The sequence below is a fragment of the Ursus maritimus genome, unplaced genomic scaffold (genome assembly GCF_017311325.1).
Source record: "Ursus maritimus isolate PB19 unplaced genomic scaffold, ASM1731132v1 scaffold_8, whole genome shotgun sequence".
In the NCBI taxonomy this organism is placed as follows: Eukaryota; Metazoa; Chordata; class Mammalia; order Carnivora; family Ursidae; genus Ursus; species Ursus maritimus.
This window is the reverse complement of record NW_024426996.1, coordinates 15201796-15223403: the sequence shown is the minus strand read 5'-3', so window position 1 is coordinate 15223403 and position 21608 is coordinate 15201796. Positions and strand designations below refer to the sequence as shown.

Sequence of the window (21608 nt, the reverse complement as noted above, 5' to 3'; positions counted from 1 at the left end):
AATGATACTGAATAAAGTAGAATAAGAGATTTTTTTTTTTTTTTTTTTTTTTTGCTGTGACATCCTTCCACTTTCTTCAAATTCTAATGAAAAAATTGTATTGTCAGTACCTTAGTATAATAAACCATTGGGAGAGCAACTGTGGTTCAGTGATTAGGACAAGATTTATATACTCAGAGTACCTAGTAATTTTCCAGAGTTTATAATGCAAGGCTGATGATGTTCGCCACACAGGATTAATTGACAAAGAAGGAGCGGTCCTTATTGGAAATCATTAAGTACCTCAAGGCTTGCATTTGAAGAAAACCTGAGACTTCGTTGTAGACAAATGACTATCTCAGCCAAAGTCACCTACTTGTATTTTCTTTGAAGTGAGGTTGAGTAAAAAGCTGACCCCTTAGAGAGCCTTGAAATGATAATGTAATTGACAACATATCTGATTTTCCTGGGTTAGACTTCTTAAAGGAATCTGACATTAAAAATAGTATTTCATACAAGCTTTTATCTAAGTTTAAAAAGGTGATCATCAGGGGGCAGAGATGGAGGAGCTCTATAAATGATAAACCCCGAGGTTATTTCCCTGGTGTGGAGAGAAGCCAGCTGAGAAGGTACCCTGCCCCCCCCCCAACACTGACTTGTCTTGCTGAACATTCCACTTGCTTCGACGTGGCTCTCCCCGCTCCTTCCACTATGTACAAAAGCCTTCCTTCATTGCTGCCATTGCTCCCCCATCCTTTGGGTATGATAATGCCATTATTTTTCAGATTTAGGTGTGGACAATCACTTTGTTCCTTGAGACAGCTTTTCAAAACAAAGTTTTACTAATGAGCACTGAGTGCCGGAGGGAAGGGATGCACAAAAGCTTAAAAATTGAGATTTTATAAAATCAGCTTTCTGATCCTTTTTTTCTGATTTTATTTTTAAGGATCCAGTTGTAAACTGGGTTACTATAAAATGGGAACATCCAACTCTAACTGTGTTTTCCCTACTTAAGATCTGTTTTCTTTGTTCTTTGCAGCTATATAATACAATGGTAGTTGCTGTCTTAAAGTGACTATAGTTAATAATACTGCATCACATATTTGAAAATAGCTAGAAGAGTGGATTCTGATATTTCTCATCATGAGAAAAAAAGTTGGTAACTGTGCATGGTGATGGATGTTAACTGGATTTACTGTGATCATTTTGCAGTGTATACAAATATTGAATCATTACATTGTACACCTAAAACTAATATCAAGGTATGTCAATTATATCTCAATTTAAAAAAAGGAAGGGGGAAGAAGTTTACTTTCTCTTCTTTTCCCATTTCAAACGTCATTCTCTTTTATAAAGCACCTGAATTTCTCTTTTATATTAGAGGGATACCTTCACTTCTTGGTTTGTTTATAGAATTGGTAACAAGGAGTCTCCTCTCCTTTTCGTATGTGATTGATTGGTTGTAACTGTCTACAGTGTTGTTTTGAGAAGGCATCTGGGGGTGATCTTAGGTTCCGCAGGAAAGAGAACTGTGATGAATTAATAATGTCTGCTGCAAGCTGGAAGAGTATCTGTATGGTTGCCATATATCTGTCATTTCTCTCTTACTCCCGTTGATGGTGAAGTATTCGTTTTGATTTGGTTTTTGTTTCTACTCGGGTTATCAGCATTGGGAATTCCAAAGGTTCTTTTTTTCACTCATCCCTCAAATAGTGATGTGGTAGTGGGGAACACATCTAAGTACATATTAAAATACTTTACTCCCTGTCGAATTTAAAACCCCCTTAAGAGTGAGCAGATGCTCTCTACAGAGTGTGAGGCATTCAACATACAACAAAAACAAATACTTAAGAGGGCTTTTTATTTTTTTTTAATATTTATTTATTTATTTATTGCTTTAAAACTGGGGTTTTTATTTATTTTAATGTTTTTTTATTATATTATGTTAGTCACCATACAGTACATCCCTGGTTTCTGATGTAAAGTTCGATGATTCATCAGTTGCGTACAACACCCAGTCCACCATGCAATACGTGCCCTCCTTACTACCCATCACCGGTCTATCCCATTCCCCCACTCCCCTCCCCTCTGAGGCCCCCAGTTTGTTTCTCAGAGTCCATAGTCTTTCATGCTTCATTCCCCCTTCTGATTACCCCCCTTAAGAGGGCTTTTTAAAAAATGGTTCACCTATTAAATCATTTTGATTTCTCACCAAATGATGATGGAGATATTGAAGCTTAAAATACAAAATGTAGATTGACATTCCTGTTCCATCCCCACACATATATATATATATACTTTTTCTAGTATTGTCTATCTCTGGTGTTTGGGACAATTTAATTTCAAATGAATCAAGCAATAGGATATTTAGTGTTTCCTCAGGAAAAGAAGTGCACATTTATAAAATTATTACTGTTACAAGTTCCCCCAGGTGTGCTCTTTTGGTGACTGTTTTAAATTTCATATCCATAACCATTGCACTTTATTCAGTTCCTTGGTTCTCTTCACACGTAAACTCTTGAGTTTTAAGAAGAAATGTTTCTTTATTTTTAACTCAAATTATGATTAAGAGTTACATCCGCAGAGACAAATGGAAGTTTTTTTTTTGCTCAATAGTTTCTGAAGTTCGGTTTAGTGTTAAAATACTAAAAGCTTAAAGGGTTAGTTAGCATTAGGTGGGAGAATTTGGATTGAAGTCTTTGTACTGGTGTTTAGTACCATGAAATGTTTTAGGATTTTTGCACTGTATTCTGGGGAGTCTTGAGGCCTCTGCGGCCAATTCTAGTAGCCCCCAAAGACTGATGTTTTTATTCATTCATACATTCCTTCATTTATTCAACAAACCTCATTTATTCACAAACCTTTGAGTATTCAGTATACACAATTAGTCTGGGGGCTTTCAGGGAGCCCATAATCCACAATGAGTTACAGTGTCAAAGACTGAAAAGTAGTAAGCATATGGCCCACGAGGAATAAAGGTTATTCCCGGTGATGTGGGAACTCATGGAAGGGAAATGTCCAGATTGTGGAAGGCAGGGAAGCCTTTGTAGTGGAGCTGAAGGATGAATAAAGGTTACCCAGGAAGTCCAGGCAGTGGGAACAACCCATTGTGAAAACTCAAGGCCCTTTCAAGGTACTTCAAGAAATTGCTTTCTAAAAACAGATTAAGGCTCCTGGAATTTATCTCGGAGCTGAAACGATCTACACTAGACCCTCTGCATTCTCGGACTTGGAGCGCTGATTCCCTTGTAGGCACCACACTTTGATTCATTCTTCAAGGGAAGAGGTGGTGTGCTGCAGAGTGAGGGCAGAGACAGAACGATTTTTCACTCACTGGTTTTCTTTTGTTAGTAGTTAACCTTACCACAAGCTACTAAGATTTATTCTTCAAGTTTTTCTTCTATATTTTTTTGTAAATATACATTGTCTTAATCTGCTCTGGCTGCCATGCCAGACTATTATAGACTGGGGGGCTTAAACAAGAGAAATTTATTTTCTCACAGTTCTGGGGCCTGCAAGTCCGAGATCAAGGGGCCAGCATGGTCAGGTTCTGGAAAGGTTCTTTTCTTGGCTTGCGGAAGACCCCTTTATCATTGTGTGCTCATATGGCCTTGCCCTGTGCCTTCTCCTGGAGAGAAAATGACAGAGACAGAGGAAGACAGAGAGAAATGTCAAGTCTGAAATTACTTGAACATTTAGAATATTAAAAAGAGTTTTAAGTTCTAAATCAGGTAAATAATTGCAGTTGTTGAAGAAATGTTCTGGGAAATAATAAAAACAAGCCTATAACTTTATAGACTAACTATGACATAGCCCATGATCAGGTTGTTCAGTGAACATCCTATGGCCAAGCTCTTTTATTTCTTTTTCCTTCGGCAAAGAATGTCAGATTTGCAGGAATATACCTTCATGTCTTCTAGTGCCATGGAACTTAATATTTTATTTTTTAAAGATCTTATTTATTTGAGAGAGAGACAGAGGGACAGAGATAGCAACAGTGATAGCAAGAGAGCACGAGTGGGGCAGAGAGGGAGAAGCGAGCTCCCTGGAGCCCGATGCAGGGCTCAATCCCAGGACCCTGGGATCAAGACCTGAGCTGAAGACAGATGCTTAACCAACTGACCCACCCAGGTGCCCCAGAACTTAATATTTTAAAAATGAGAGAAAAAAATAATAATAAATATTTTGCCTTTCAGGATTTTCTTCATTAGGGAGAGTACACGACAATGCATATACATCCACACCCATCATACACACACACACACACACACACACACACGCACGTGCATATGCATGCACTCATATATGCACATATACTATTTTGTTCTGTGTGTATATTTGTGTTGTGTGAACTATTACCTATAGAAAGGCTATAGGCTAGCATTTAGACGTAGAGCCCAATACAATACACTATTGCTTGACAAACCAGCAAGTTGGCAACAGCTGCAAAACAGCTTTAAGAAAAAAGAAGAAAGGTTAGAATTTGCTAAATATTGACTATCTGTAGTTATATATGGTATACAGTGCAATCGCATTCATTTTGCAAAGGAATCAGGTTCTAACGTCAACCCCAAAGGTGACAATTTGTTGTGAACAAAATTACTCTTGAAAGTCACATAAATCTCTCACAAATTGCAGCATTTTACCAAATCTGCCGGTTTTTTGTTTTCTCCCCTAGCAGTAGAACAAATCGCTGTTCTTTGACAGAACAACTGGAGTAGCTGTTGGTGTTCAGGGGCCGTGTGGTGTGAAATCACGTCTGTTCTGAAACTCTGGGGTCACATTTGCACAGTGAGAGACTCACTCCACCAGAGGCCGAGGGAGTTGACCATGGCTGCAAGAAGGCGCCTCCCACTTGTCCCGGGAGCATGCATTCACTGAATGTCATGGAGGCCATGTGGTGGAATTGTCATGCTCTCCAAGTTGTTCTCTCTCCCTTCTTCTCTCGAGCTCCCTCCTTTGTCATTCTCTCATGTTTGCTGAACATATGTAATCATGGAGGTCAATTCACACCTACTGCAACTTTATGGCATATGGCATTCTATACCCGTTTTTGTTTCTGTGCTTGTTTATTTATCTCTGTTGAAATGAAGTCACATATATAAATACTTATGAGTGTGGCTGTTTGACTTTTAGAAAATTCTACTAGGAGCATGAATTTCATCTCTGATTGCATCTGATTGCAAAAAAGATACACAAACCAGTTTCCACCGCCGGAAAATAATTCAAAGCTACCAGCCCATCAAATGATGGGAACTTCCTAAGACCCAGCATGGCACAATGGTCATCACTAAGGCTTTTTCCTAAGATTGATATGAGGACACCAATCAGCTTCTCAGTTCTGTTTTTGTTTTAGTGTAGAGTAACCGTTTATTTATGTTATTGTTGTGTTGTCATTGTTATATTGATTTGCTAAATGCTTAAGTTGATAGTTCTATTTTGTAATCTCCTGTACTACCCAGCTGCCATGTCCTGACCACGAGGAAAGTACTTTCCCAGTGGAAATTCAGTTAAATCATTCTCTGAGAATTTGAGTAAACTGTATTTTTCTTCATGCTAAACCACAATTGATTACATGTATTTCCTGCCAAGGCTAAAAAGTGTAAATTTTGAATGTTTTATTTCTTTGTGAAAGGCAGTTTCAGATTCCTTTAGGTTTGATGATTTTGACACTGTGTTTAAGTACAATGTTCATGCTAATTGAAGTCTTCCATGTTAAAGGGGAAAAAATCAGGTTCTGAAGTATACAGTTTTCTTTAAGGCATTGAATACAATCTAGAAAGTCCAAAATATTATTTGTAGGAATTCTATTGTAGTTGTCACATAGCTTATTCATTGATTCAACAATTGTTTCCTGAATACCAAATATGCACTCTTAAAAGCACTGGGTATTACTGTAGTGAGGAAAAGCAAGTCCTTGACCTTGTGAAGTTTATGGTCTCTTGGAAGGATAATTGGCAGTAAACAGCTAAAGAAATAACAATTTAGTTAAGTTTCAGGAAGACAGAGGTCAGAGTTCGGTGATGGAGAATAGTAGCAACAGGGGAAGTGAATCACTGGATGATTCGTAGGTGTTCCTTGGAACAGGGAGATTTTACGCTGAGACTTAAAGAATGAGAAAGGGTCAGGCATGTAAAGGGCGGGAGGTGGGGTGGCCTAGGAGGAGATCAGCAAGTATCAAGATTCAAGGCATAATGGGGGTTGGGTGTTTCCAGAACTGAAAGGGAGGTGGTGTGGTTGCTTGCATCAGAGGTGTGTGTGTGTGTGTGTGTGTGTGTGTGTGTGTGTAGTGGAGTGGGGGAAATGACGAGGACGTGGCATGAGGTTAGATGAATCAGTAAACAGGTGCCAAATGATTCAGAGCCTTGCAGGTCAGGGTAAACACCCAAGTTTTTAAAGTAAGTAAAATGGGAGCCAATTAAAAATTTAAAAGTAGAGAATCATTATCTGATTTAATTTTTTCAAATCTCACTTTGGCTGTTTTGTGGAGAATGAAATATGTGTGAGCAAATGTTTGTGTTTGTGGTTAAAAATGGAAGCAATGAGACCAGTCAGAGGACTGTTAGAATCCTCTAGTCAAAGACGATGGTGACTTGGGTCATAGGGTGGTGGTGGAGATGGAGCCAATTGGATGGATCTTGAAATATTTGGGGGAGTTATATAGTCTTCTGATATTCAGGATGAGGAAGAGTCAGGAATCAGAAATGATCACTTTTCTTTCTTTTCACCTTCTTTCTTTCTTTTTTCTCCCCCTTAATTAAGTATATCACGGTACCACTTACTAAGATCAGGTTTGGGTCAGAATCAGGTTTCAGAGGGTGATCATGTTCACTTTTAGCTATCTAGCACCAAACCTGTTACAAAATTTATGAATTCATCAAACATTGATCAAGCTTCACCATATTATCAGACATTGCCCTAGGTGTTGATAATATCTGATGTCTTTATCCTCATGGAATTACAGAGGTGGTAGATTTCAGAGTGCTGAAATCTCTCAGGAACCATAGTTAGATGAGATCGGGCACATTCAGGGTGGTATGGCCGTAGACTCAGGGACCATAGTTAGAAATGATCCAACTCAGCATCCTCATTTTAAAGATGAAGGGTAGAATTTGAACCATCTAATTTCTGTAGAAATATCAAAACTCCTCTTGGGACACCTGGGTGGCTCAGTGGGTTAACTGGCTGCCTTTGACTCAGGTCATGATCCCAGGGTCCTGGGAGGGGTCCTGCAATGGAGCCCCTGGTCAATGGGCTCCCTGCTGAGCAGGAAGTCTGCTTCTCCCTCTCCCTCTGCCCCTCCCTTCCCACTCATGCTCTCTCTCTTGCTCTCTCAAATATAAATAAAATCTTAAGAAAAAACTCCTCTATAAAAATCATGGTTGCTTTAGTAAAACTTAATTTTACTCATCCAGCAATAGTCGTGGTATTATTTTCTCTTAGGGATATGATACACTCTGTTTTCATTCCTGTTTTAATGAATTGTTACAATTAGTACTATTAAAATGCTTTCTAATGTATTCTGGAATCATGAAAATATAGACATTAAAGCCAAGGGTTCAGTGGGCAATGCTGTTGCTGATGTCACTGTACTTACAGAAGACGTAGGCAAGGAGAATCATGATTCATGTTCTAATGTGCACACGTTTTTTACTAGGGCATTAATGGTAGACAAAGGCAAAACTAGGCACTTACTGGGTAGGTTACCCATTACCTTGAAGAATTTTAGAGGGGATTTTTCAAATTTAATATAAAACATGAATATGAGAGGAAGGGAGGAAGGGAGCCCAAGAGAAGGAATTTGTTGTTGTACAATGAATTAGAGATTTTCGTGTAGGTCTGCCTATGTGTGCATATGTTGGAATGTTTGTTTTAAGGTCTTATTCAACTTTATAGGTTAAGATATTTGGTTAAAGATGATGAAATAGCAAGTGGTATAGATTTGAACAATTTAAATACCAGGAAGCCAACAAAGATGATTTAGAGTGTTCTAAACAAGCATACTTATTATCTCAATTACGTTACAGCATTTATTGTTCATTTAGAATGAGGTTTACTTGGCTCTTTATACTAGGTCAAGTACTGTGAAAGAAAAAAGTTGAAAATTCCTGCCCTAAGGGCATAAACTGAAAGCATCAGGCATGATCCAGTCTGCACACATCCGTGCACACACACGAAGGGAGAATGTTCCCTGTGCTCAGTACCTACTCTCATGGGAATGCCCATATTTCAGTACAAGAAAGGGAAAAGTGGATACTGAATGGGACAGATGGTAGTCAAGTGACCTACTTGAAGCTTGAAAGCAGGGGTGGAGACAGATTGCGATGCATGCCCGTAGAAGAGGCAAAACTACTAAGATGGTGGAAATGATCCAAATAAGAAGAATTAGAACGAGAGTTCTGCTTCATCCCTGCAACTGGAATGGCAGGACTAAGTTCAAAGAAACTAGAAGCCCACTGTGGAGGGTTTGACCGTGTACCTTTAAGGAAGAAACGTAAATGACTGAAGGCTGACAATGGAAACTTCATGGAATTTCTAAGTAGGATTGTGTACATAATGTGAAAAATTAGTGGTGAAAATAAAGACTAGACGGGGACAGCTTGTTTTCTGAAAACAAGCAGAAAAAAAAAAGATTTCTGTGCATGAATATGCCAAACAGGAATATTCTGTTTCATGAATTAATATGTTCTTATATCCTTCTCAAAGACACAGAGTAAAGACTGAACTTTTTGCTTCCTGAAAAAGTGCTTAGAAATAAACATTAGCAAGCATTTGCAGGAAGCCTTTGGGACAGGAAAATGTCTTTTATTCTCAACCATGGTCCCTGGCTTTCCGGGAAAGCCACCTCCTCCGTTGTTACTGTGGCAGTTTCCTTCTCAGCTGTCAATTAATATTTTCTCCATGATAAACTCATTTTCTTGCTATGTTTAGTGTGTGTGACCTTACGCTCCTTCACGCATAACCTTGAAGTGTTCTTCCTCGTGCAGCTGGAGTGCACCACTCACTCCTGGAGTTGAAGGAAACTCAACTGGCCCAGCAGGTTTTTTTGTTTTTGTCTTCGTTTTTTTGGTTTTTGTTTTTTTTCCTAGACCTCTTCAGCTGCACTAATTCCCGACAAGCCAAAGAAACTCTCAAGGGGATACTTTGGGCGAATGGGGAGCAGATACATTTTGTGAAATTTTCACATATGTAAAACAAATGTCTTCCATTGAGATTTTAAAAATAGTCCCTTTAAACTTTAACATGTGTCAGGCTAGTGTTTGCTCAGATAATCACAGGCCTGCACATGCAGGACCCAATCAGTATACACCAGACACAGAGGCCCATTATCACGAGAATTATGTTTTTGTTGGTGGTTTTAGTTTATTTTCAAAAATTGCTTCTTACCACATTACCTTTAGAACTTTCTCATTTTTTAGTTCTACTTAGGAAGAAAGGACAGTTATCACCCAGCCGACTAGCTCATCAAAGGAAGACACAGCAAACCTTCCCTAAGCTTTTTCCAGGCATTTTGTTTTCAGGTCTGTGGTTTGCCTCTAGAAATTTGGCAAGTATGTTGATACACATTTTTCACTCTTTCTGTTTTTTTTTTTTAAGGACAGAAGTGATTTAGGAGGGAATTGAATATGTGTGAGTACCTTATTCTTTCTTTTTTTCTTCTTATTTGTTAAATAGGGAAGTTCCTCAGCTTGATAATGGAGGAGAACAATGACTCCACCGAGAACCCCCAACAAGGCCAAGGACGGAACAATGCCATGAAGTGTGGGTGGCTGAGGAAGCAAGGAGGCTTTGTCAAGACTTGGCACACTCGCTGGTTTGTGCTCAAGGGAGATCAGCTCTATTATTTCAAAGATGAAGATGAAACGAAGCCCTTGGTAAGTAAGAGAAAATAAAAAGCTCTGTGGTCATAAGCAAGCCAAGAGGTAGAGGGGTTTGCTAGAAACTGATGGGAGTCTGAGGTCAACCCAATTTCCCTGGTCTCTTTAGTTCATTGGCGTCTTTCACACTTTTTCTCATTGTTTACTTTGGTTCAAGATGATGGACTTGCTAATTGAGGCCAAGAGGCAAATCATACTTGTCTAATATTAATTTTGACTTTTACTGAGCTGGAACAGAATGTCTGAGTCCCTCGGGCATACTTACTTTATGAGAAATTTTAATGGACATCTGCTAGAAGGTATATATTGCAGCCAAAACATCTTTCCTTTTCTCAGAAGTCTGTTACAAGCACAGATTTGAAGGAAAACTATAAACACAACTTTCAGTAATTTTTGAGACCCCTTCAGCATCAATTCCTGGGGGTTTCCTTCCGCCTTAACTCACATAAAATATGGATATGGTGCTAAATGGAACAACCTTGATACATCCAATCAACATACATAATATACTCTTCTGGGAATTGTTGTTGTAGCTTTTGTGGTTCCTTAGCCGTCTTGTATTTGCTTATTTACTTATCATTTTCTCAGCCACAAATCTCTAGGCTGCAATGAGAGAGAGGAAGACATTTCTAGCTCTTCCTGTAGCTACAACAAGCTTTCCTAGCTGTGATCATCAGCCGATGGGGGGAGATGCCATCTGAAGTATCCGCTGTGTGTTTTCCCTTCATCTATAGCTATAGGATATATAAATGAAAGGAGAAACATTATAGATCAAAGGACATAAACATACCCACCAGTATGTTTTTGAGGCTATTTCCCTTGTGTTAAAGTTCAAGAACTTAATGAGGAATTTAGATCAGGGCTCTGCTTTAGTACTTTATGTTTTTAGACCTCACAATTTCACAAAGTTCTCATTTGTCTAGTTGAATTATAAAAAATAAGAACAAACACACATCCTATAGATATTTTTTGAAATTGCTACTATTTTTTAAGCATTTATTTACCAAGGCCAGGCATTAGACCACGAACTTACATATATTATCTTATGAAATGCTTAAAATAATCTTATGAGGTAGGATTATCCCCATTTATGCACGAAGAAACCAAGGTTTAGGAATAATATGCATTACTCCAAATTAGACAGTGGTGTCGTGATTTGCCTCCAGGCAAGTCTGACCTCATACATCCTTAGCCAAAGACCTCATAAATAAATTAATAAGGATATCCCATAAGAATTAATAAATATATCATGACAGTTATGGAGCATTTCCATACCAGTTCTTGCATTCGTAGCAAACCAGTGGGGAATGTAGGGGTTAACATTACAGATGAAGGAATTGTGGCTTAGTGATATGAAGCAATGTGACCAAGATTGTATCAGCCTTAGAGGCAAAGCAGCAGAGTCTTTTGTCTCTTATCCTATACTCTAAGGTTCTTTTCTCATTGTACTTTGTTTTACACTATAGATTACATTATGGCATATCTTGACTATAAAATCGTTTTTATCAAACTCAGAAAGGGATCAGGTTAATGTGAGAAAACAGAATAGGGAGGACCCAATATGGGGGCTTTGTTATGGAGAGATACATGCAATAAAATGGAAGTATGAGTAAGATCCAATGTTTTATCCCAGGAAGTCTTATTCTGGTATAGTTTGGCCACAATGGGTACAATTTCAATGATTAGTTAGTTAGGATCCAAGGAGCTAAATGGGTGATAAGGAGAGCAGAGGATTCAAGAGCTGAGTGGCTGAAGATGTGAAGGAAAATCAAACAAACGTTCTGACTCTTTGGTGAGCTTAGCGTATCTTCTAGTAATGAACGTGGGATAGACTGGATCAGGCCCAAGCTCAAGGTTTCTAAAATCTGAGAATTAATACAGATGTCAGAGAAGATGCACAGGAACCCCAGTTTGAGGAACTCTGCCCTCAGCTGCTCAAAGAGGATTTTTCTATTTAGCCTGGGCTATGCTATGTAATTTCTCTGTGTTGTTTCTCAGGAGGTCTGCATAATTATAGGTGGTCTTCAGTGTAATGTACTTATTTTGCTAACAAATCGGAAATATAAATAAGAAAATGCAAAAAAATTTTGAGTAATTCAAATGGAAATCATCTCAAAATAAAAATCACTTTAATTCATAATATTTCTAAGATAGGTTGTATTTTGATATCATTGTATTACCAGTGTTTAAAACATATAATAACTAAAATTAACAAAATAGAGTTATATTGATGAGAAAGTACTAATTCTTATGCCAAACAAAGATAGGCTAATGTTATTTCCCCCAAAAAAGTTTCTTAGTTTTTCTTTCCAAATATCATTTGGGTTTTTTTGTTTGTTTGTTTTTTTTAAAGATTTTATTTATTTATTTGACAGAGAGAGAGACATCCAGGGAGAGAGGGAGCACAAGCAGGGGGAGTGGGAGAGGAAGAAGCAGGCTCCCAGCGGAGCAGGGGACCCGATGCAGGGCTTGATCCCAGGAACCTGGGATCACACCCTGAGCCAAAGGCAGACACTTCATGACTGAGCCACCCAGGTGCCCCCAGATATCATTTGTTAATAAAGCAGTCAAAATTTAAGGTAGGGGTGCCTGGGTGGCCCAGTTGGTTAAGCATCAGACTCTTGATTTATGCTCAGGTCATGATCTCAGGGTTGTGAGATTGAGCCCCATGTCAGGCTCCATGCTGGGTGTGGAATTTGCTTAAGATTGTCTCTCTCCCTCCCTCCCCCAAAAATGGGGGTAAATAACTTTGATTTATTATTTTTTTATATCATCTTTCACGGCTGTTCAAGCATCAGGAATTTTGACATTGTATTTTTAAATTTTAATCTTTTACACTAATGTTCAATACATGCACAAAGAATCAGATTAAAAACTGACAATTTCTGTATTAGAGGGCACTTAGTAATTTTAAGGACTATATATTTGCCTGTGAATGGGCAATTCCTTACTTAAAAGTAGTTTCTGGGGTGTCTGGGTGGCTCAGTCAGGTGAGCGTCCAACTCTTGATCTCAGCTCAGGTCTTGATCTCAGGGTCGTGAGTTTAAGCCCTGTGTTGTGTGAGCCTACTTTAAAAAAAAAAAAAAAAGTAGTTTCTTTAAGTGAAGGTGGATGCCCGCACATTTTAAGTTCTGAAGCATATTTTGAATGAGTTAGTGAGTGAATTAATGAAAGGTATCTATAGCCAAGAAGGGCAGGGCCAGTACCAGGAGCTGTGAGTAGTATTGACTAATTCTCAACCTCATATATCAAAGTCATAACTCAAAAATCATAGTTTAGTATGTTAAATCATAATTACTTCATGACAACAAAGTTTAAATCATATTAAGTAAATTTTTTTAAAGAATCATCTCAGTGAAGAACATTGAACATCTTGAAAAATGTTAAAACTAGAAAAATTTTAGTTGTTATAAATCCCCTCCTTCTACAGATGAATTGTGTGTGTGTCTGTGTGTGCGCACATGCACACGAGTACACACGTGCGAGTGTATATATATATATGTGTGTGTATTGGCTGTGGGATATTGTTAATGCCTGGCAGATGAGGAACTGAAAACCAGATTTCCTTGCTCTTGATCCAGTGTTCCCTCAGCTTTGCTTTTTGCCTGCTCACGAATCCTTAACTTTTCTTTAGATTTGCTTTCAATCAGAACTACTTCTTGGTTATTTATTTTCAATATTGGTGCTTTCAAGCATAAGAATGCCCTTAGCCTTCATATATTTTGATGAGGGTTGTTTCATTATTACTGGAGGGAATGTCACTAATGAAATGAAAAATTCACCCTTTAAGTATTCCTAACCAGCTAAAAATGTTCAATAAACTTAATCTGGATTTGTTTTTCTCTCTCTTGGAAGGCATTTCTAAAAGGAGAGTATTAACACCCTTGAAATGTGTGTTTCTCCTGTCCTAGAAAACGGTTTTCAATTTATTTTAGTAAAACTTTTACTGAGCTTCTCATCAACTCAATAAAGAGAGACAAACTCTATATTATCCTTGTTATTAAAAACCACACATCTGGAGGGGGAAACAGGTAAGTGAAATGATAATTGGGACAGACAATCACGTAAGCACTGGATGCTCTAAAAACACGGATACGATTAATGCCCAGCAGTGAGTGATGATTCTGTGTAGAAGGGTTGAGGAAGGCGTCACAAAGCAACAGGTGAACCTTACCTGGTTGGTGGGAGTTTTCCAGGTAGTTAAACTGAGAAAAGAATTCAGAGCAGAGGAAAGACATTAGAGTTGTAAAATAGACATCAATAGGTAACTCCATTTTGTGCGAGTAGCGAAATGACAAGAAATGGGGTTCAAGTGATAGATGCGGCCACAACATCAAGGGATGCATTGGTTGTACAAAGAGACCTATTCTCTGGTATGGGATGGGAAGCTATTTCTAGAACACCTATCTACCCAAGTTGCAAAACCGCATTAATCTGTTAGAAAGGAATAATGGCAGCCATGTTAAAACATGTATTAGTTTGCCATAACAAAAGGGTGGCTTAAAGAACAAAAACATGTTTTCTCATAGCTCTGGAGGCTGGAAGACCAAGATCAAGGTTGGTCTCTAGTGAAGCCTCTCTTCCTAGCTTGCAGGCTTCTGCTTTCCCTCTGTGTCCTCCCATGTCTATTGCCTTGTGTACAGGAGCATAAGAGAGCTCTGATATCTCTTCTCCTCTTATAAGGACAAGAGACCTACTGGGTTAGGGCCCTACCCTTACAAACTCATTTAACTTTAATTATCTTCAAGTATAGTTACATGGGGGGGGAAGGGGAGGGCTTCAATATGTTAATTTTGGGGGGACACAGTTCAGTCTGGAATACCTAATACGTTGCAAACCTCTGTTAATGAATATAATTGTTTCAATTAGGTTTTTCTTTTATCTGTACCATCAACTTTCTTTTTTTTTTTTTTTAAAGATTTTATTTATTTATTTGACAGAGATAGAGACAGCCAGTGAGAGAGGGAACACAAGCAGGGGGAGTGGGAGAGGAAGAGCAGGCTCCCAGCAGAGGAGCCTGATGTGGGGCTCAATCCCAGAACGCTGGGATCATGCCCTGAGCTGAAGGCAGGCACTTAACCGCTGTGCCACCCAGGCGCCCCTGTACCATCAACTTTCATCTCTACTAGAACTTAATATTTAGTGCATTATACACTTAATTATTTGAACCTACTATTGGTGTCTTATGTTCTTATTCACACTGCACCTTGCCTTCTAGATATTCTGCACCTGCACAGTTTGAAATTTGCTTGAAAGCTTAGAAGTTTGAAAACTTAGAAAGTCTCACTGTAACTTTTCTTGTATTTTCTTTTTGAGCAAAAGGCAAAATACCCTGTAAGTTTTCTTCTCTCTGGAGACAGTATCTGATTTGTAAACAAGACTTTCCACCCCCTAATCAGGGTTCCTCGGGCGATACATTAGAGGTATACCTCAAAATAGAATTATTTTACATTTAAAATCAATCAAACTAAACTTCTTTGTATCTTGTAATTTTTAAAATGGGAGAAACTTTAGTTCATTTAGGCCAAAACTTTCTCCTCAAATCATTTTTACAGTATCTGCACTTATACAGATATAGATTTTATTCAGAAGAGATTTAAAAAATGAAGTTGAGATGTGCCGGGCTGGCTCTGTTGATGGAGCTTGCAACTCTTGATCTCGAGGTCGCACATTGGGTCCTATATTGGGTATAGAGATTATTTGAAAAAAAAATGTTATTCCTAAAAAATAAAGTTGCTTTTGGTGTTTCCAAATAACGACAACAAAAACAACAACAATAAAGCACAGAAAAATGTTGTATGTAGCCAATTTAAAAAAATGAATTAGGGGCACCTGGATGGCGCAGTCGTTGGGCGTCTGCCTTCGGCTCAGGGCGTGATCCCGGAGTCGCGGAATCGAGCCCCACGTCAGGCTCCTCTCCTGGGAGCCTGCTTCTTCCTCTCCCACTCCCCCTGCTTGTGTTCCCTCTCTCGCTGGCTGTCTCTCTCTCTCTGTTAAATAAATAAAATCTTAAAAAAATAAATAAATAAAAATAAAAAAATTTAAAAAAGAATTTAAAAAAATAAAAAAGTGAATTAATACACCCATAATTATTATAAGCATTTTATAAGTACCAAATTTTTCCAGTTTTTAGGTAATATTTTTTCTTTTTTTATCTTTGAAATTAAGTCCCACTTGTATAGGGAAAAAAATTATAATTATACTGTGTGAAGAATCTGTGAAAAAGAAAAGTTCTCCCACCAACCCTGAACACTCCTAGCACCTTTGAATAGCTATTTAAAATGGTTTTAAAACAGATTTACACCAAGTTTGGTGACCATATCTGTTTGGCCATCTTTCACTAATGATCATGACAAATGACTGTGGCCTTAATTATAGATATTGTAACATGAGGGAAACAGCTGAGTCAGAGATAAAGTACGATCATTATAGTTATTCTAAATATAATGCTGTTGTGTAGAGCTTGCAAATGAATCCAGTGATGAGTTCTAGTGCTTTTTTTGAAACCATGTGTTTTACTTCTATCATAAAGTATATTATCACCTAAATAATAGCTAAGGCTCAAGTTTGGTGATACTTGTGAGTGTGTTTGACACTCACTCTAGTGGGTACTAGAATTTGGAAAACAGCAATTTTAATTTTTTAAATTTTACTTTTGTTTTTATTTTATTTTATTATTTAAATGGCACAACTGCTTTTATTTTTTTAAAGATTTTATTTATTTATTTGAGAGAGAAAAAGAGAGAGAGCACAAGCAGGGGGTAGAGGGAAAAGCAGACTCCCCGCTGAGCAGGAAACCCAATGTGGGGCTCGATTCCAGGACCCCGAGATCATGATCTGAGTCAAAGGCAGACAGAATCAGCTGAGCCACCCAGGCGTCCCAAGCAGTGATTTTTAGAAGCCAGCCTGAGACTCCTGATAAAATGACTAAAATACAAACAGACACCAACCCAATTAATCTAGTCTAGATTGTCTAGAACAGACATTGATCTGATTATGTGGAAAGGGTTTTTTTGTGGACATGATGAAGATGGCACTATACTAGATAGCACTGAATTTTCTTAACTTAGAGAATAAAGTGATTTTGAGTGAATTATAAACTGAGGGTTAACCTCTAAATGTGCAAGAATTGATTACTGATTTAAGAGTAAGCTCTAATTTAATACATTTAATGAAACTTATGAGTTAATGAAATCAAGAAATCTCTAAGGCACTTGCTGTTTGTTAACATATATGATCAAGAAGAAGACAAAACCCCAATTAAGTGTTTAAGGTAATACTAGGAACCTTGAAACTTGGATTTCATCCTTAAATCTAAAATTGACTTTCTGTGTAGCAATTAAATCTCTTGGTATTTAAAAAAACATGTAAGACGGTGTTGTATCATCATAAATTGTTTGGGAAATCTTAGCTCATTCCTAGAAATGATTATTATATCAAGAGATGGTGTTATTAATGTAAAATATTATTTTATTCTGCTTTTAGTTGAAGACTTTTTTTAAGTTGCGTATTTCTATGCAGCCATTTCAGAGTGGTTCAAAATATAGACTTTGAGTCAGATTGTTTGGATTGAATCTTGACTCAGCCAGATACTAATTATGATACACTGAGTAGTGAGTAAGCTGATTTAAGCTTCAATTTACTAATCTGTGCAATGAGATAATAGTAGTACCTATCTCATAACATTGTGAAGAGGATTGAATTAACTGATTTATGTAAATGATCTTAGAAAGCAGTGGCACATAGTACGCATTAAATACAGGTCTGCTGTTTTTAGCAAGACAAAAGGAGAATTTAAGATATTTATGTTATTCATTCTATTTTTAAAACAATTCAACACATACTTATAAATTTCTTATGTGCCTGTAGTTGTTATGCTAGTTTCTAGGAAATATAAAGGTGATATAAGCAATTCTATAACAAATAGACTCCTCCTCCTCCCCCCAAAAAAGAATTTAAAAAGATGCAGCTTATTTCTTTCTCAGGTGAAAGTCCAAGGAGATTCCAGGTAAATGAGGGGGATCTTCTTGGTCTGTCCTAAACAAATGGTTAGAAATCCAGGCTGCCAGAAATTTTGTAATTTTAACTTTTGGCTTCTTAATTCACCATGGGGTCCATTCCCTTCCTCCTCAAATAGAATGTGGATATAAAAAGGAGTACTGCATAGAAGGTTTGGATGGACCAGGTGTGGTAGTGGCTCTTACCACTTCCGTTCACATTTTATTACCTAGAACTGAGTCACATGACCAAACCCAACTGCAAAGGGTACTGGCCACGTAGCCCAGCTTTATTCTGGGAGCAGAGGGAACATGGGTATTAAAAGAGTTAGCAGTCCCTGCCATAGGTGATATAATAATACTAAGCATCATGAATCCAGTGTTAAATTCCAGTGGGTGTTACAGATTACTGCTGTTACCATATGATATAATAACTATTTACCGTTGGAGGCCTTAGGAGGGACACCTATTACCACTTCAAGATTCAGGGAGAGTTTTTCGAAAGAATATATGTTGAACTGAGAATTGAAAGATGATACAGCTTTATTACAAGCTATCGGGGTGGTGTATATGGCAGAACAAAAGGTGTGGGCCATGACTCTTTGGTAGATGGCTGGGAAATAGATAACGGTCAAGTAAGAAAAGAAGACAAGAAGTGACGAGAGATGAATTTGGAGAGGTGCACACAGACAAGTAAGTTGTGTTAAGGACTGTAGATATTATCCTGAGACCTTCTATTTCCCCTGCTTTTATGTGCCTGTTTTCCATGGTTTATTGAATGTAGAGCTAAACAGTAAACATAGGCTATTCTACGTGTAGCTCATTGTGAAGGATCCCAAAATGCCCACCTAACCAAAAAGTCTTCCTTTGACAGTTCTGCAACTCTGTCTGGGGTTCCTATAATTGGCTACTTTGTATTATGACATAATCTCTGGAAAAATGATGGAAAAGCAACTATGCTAGAGGTAAACACTTGACCTTCTATCATATATTATTACCTAAGCATGAATCGTGGGCATGCCCCTCAGGTCACTTTGACTATAGACAGAAGGATTGAGAAAATCTGTTGCTGCTGGAGGGGGCACTTGGGCTGAAGAGCAGCAGATAATGTCTTGGACAAAAGGAGAGATTGATGGGGTTCCTGGGTGGCTCAGTTGGTTAAGCATCTGACTCTTGATTTTGGCTCAGGTCATGATCTCGGGATCTTGGAATTGAGCCTGCAGTGGGCTCCACGCTCAGCATGGAGTCTGCTTGTCCCTCTCCCTCTGCTCCTCCCTCTCACTCTCTCCCAAATAAAGAAGTAAATAAAATCTTCAAAAAAAATTAGAGCTTGATGGTTGGGACATGGTAGCCCGTGGGATCACAGTTATGAGATTTCATCTTCATAATTTTCTCTAGAATTGACTTTGTACAGTGTGGGCATTTCCCTGGAAAGCAGCTGAACCCAGTTGTTTTGTATACAAGGTTCTCGAGTCAGACTGCCTGGGGTCAAATAAGACTCCATCACTAGCTATAAGCCTTGGAAAGTTCTTTTTACTTACTTAAGTTATTAATCAGCTAAATATAAGTAATAATACCTATCTCACAGAGTAGTTGTTAGCATACCTGAAATGAGATGTTTCTAGAATACTCTTTTTTTCTGGAATACTTACAGTACCTGACTGTGTATTAAGCTCTCAGTAAATATTAAGTATTGTAGTTAGTATCATCATCACCATGATCATTTTTATCATCTTTGGCTATCAGGATATCCTGACATGGCAGTTTAGAAGTCAGGATCTATAATATATGCCTTATTACTTGAAGAATGAAGAAAATAATAGATGATCAGCCCATGTAAGTAATGCTAACTCAGAGCAGAAGATAACTTGTTTTTGCTTGTGACCTATGCTGTCAAAGCACTGAACTCACCTGGAAAGATTCTCAAAAAACAATGCTCACCTTTGTAGTATGTCTTTTCTTTTTGTTGAAATTACTTTTGGGGCTCCTTCAAAGCTTATCAAAATGATGATGATGACAGCAAAGGAGACTTGAAGGATTTTCTTTGAGAACTGGACCACCCCAGAGAGAAGCAGCCCCAGTTTTCTTATCTCAGGTACAGCACTTATTCCTCAACCCCAGCTTGAGAGTGAATTACTGGAGTTGAATCCCTTGAGTTCTGCTTTTAACATTTAATCATATTGACTGAAGCCTTTTGTATTTGTGATGGAATTCAATATATGAAACTAGGTAGCCCGTATATGGATTATCTCATTAGCCCGTATATGGATTATCTCATATTTCCACTATCTCAATTAGTGGAGAGGAAAATTTAGGGGAAAAAATGAATAGATGAAAATGTGATTTGAACATTTACATTTTTAGTGCTTAGTGTAATGTATTTTAAAAGGTGACTTTTTCTTCCCCTGATATACGAAGTATTTCACAGCCTTTTCTAGTTATTTTCTCTGAAGTTTCTTTTGGGCACTCAGTCTTCCTGTCCTTTCTTCTTTACCTTTATCTCGCCTAGATCCAGCTGCTCCCCATTTTTCTAGCACTATTACCATATGTTCATTCATTCACTGCCTATTTATCAATTGTAAACTATATAAATTATACTTTACAAAATGTTTTGACCACTTTCACAAGGATGCAATGCCAGATGCGTGTGTTGGTATTCTCACTTTCTGAATTTTGGCTTCCTTCCCTTAACTTCAGGTTTTCAAGGTTCATCCATGTCTAGCATGTGTCAGAACTTAATTTCTTTATATGGCCAAATAACATTCCATTGTATCGATATGCCACATTCTGCTTATCCATTCCTCAACTGATGGACATTTGGGTTGTTTCCCCTTTGAGGCTGTTATGAGTAATACCACTGTGAATACTCACGTACAAGTTTTTGTGTGGACATATGTTTTCATTTCCCTTGGTTATATATGTAAGAATGAAATTGATGGTTTATATGGTAACTTCATATTTGAACTTTTGAGAAACTATGCCAGTCGTTTTTTTAAAAGATTTATTTATTTGAGAGAGAGAGAGAGCGCAAACATGTGGGGGAGGAGAAGAGGGAGAGGGACAGAGTCTAAAGCAGACTCCCCACTGAGCGTGGAGGCCCACATGGGGCTCAATCTCACAACCCTGAAATCACGACCTGAGCTGAAACCAAGAGTCAGACGCTTAACTGACTCTGCCACCCAGGCACCCCCTATGCCAGTCATTTTTAATGATTAAATTTCGGTGTAATTTAAAACTGAAACCTCATGCTTAGTTTAATCTCATCTATGTTCCTCCCTATCTCAACACTTAGGGGTCTTGATGTGGTACTTCAAGTAGGGAGGAAGCACAGTGTGACCATGTTCTTCTCCTCTCTTTCCAGCACTAAAAGGTGGGGGAGAGGAGGGAGAGACAGAGGCACAGAGAGAGCAAAGATAGAGACAGAAAGAGAGAGAGAACGTGTGTGTGTGTGTGTGTGTGTGTGTTTGAGAGGACTATGAACTGGATACTCTTTACCTCTTTTTGAGGCCTCTCGTGTTGAGAACTGACAGAGGCGAAGAAGAGATCAAGGACAAATGCATCTCTAAGAACCTATCCCTGCAGGGGACTACTGGGGTTGCTCTTGTTTCTCTGGCTAAATTCATGGTTCTTTATAACCGTCTTGACTGCCCAGTATGTTGGAGATGGGGCAATTGATATCTTCTCCTCATTTTTCCCCCCGTCAGCTCTCAGAGTAGGCAGTACACCCATAGCTTCTTGCTGCCAGGATGTCATT

The 21608-nt window shown here is 38.2% G+C and overlaps 1 protein-coding gene and 1 long non-coding RNA gene across 3 annotated transcripts in view; both read left to right on the top strand.

The window, feature by feature from the left end:
- ARHGAP24 (Rho GTPase activating protein 24) overlaps positions 1–21608 on the top strand; it is a 489199-nt gene that overhangs the window by 72152 nt on the left and 395439 nt on the right. For both annotated transcript variants that reach the window (XM_008706156.2, XM_040624950.1), the window contains exon 2: positions 9655–9854. In XM_008706156.2, the coding sequence (XP_008704378.1) occupies positions 9675–9854 (180 nt within the window). In that variant the 5' untranslated portion in view covers positions 9655–9674. The remainder of the gene's footprint in view (positions 1–9654; positions 9855–21608) is intronic.
- The window catches only part of LOC121101423, a 63546-nt gene continuing 58581 nt past the window's right edge, over positions 16644–21608 (top strand). Inside the window, exon 1 of the long non-coding RNA XR_005833397.1 lies at positions 16644–18819. This is a non-coding gene — a long non-coding RNA (uncharacterized LOC121101423). The remainder of the gene's footprint in view (positions 18820–21608) is intronic.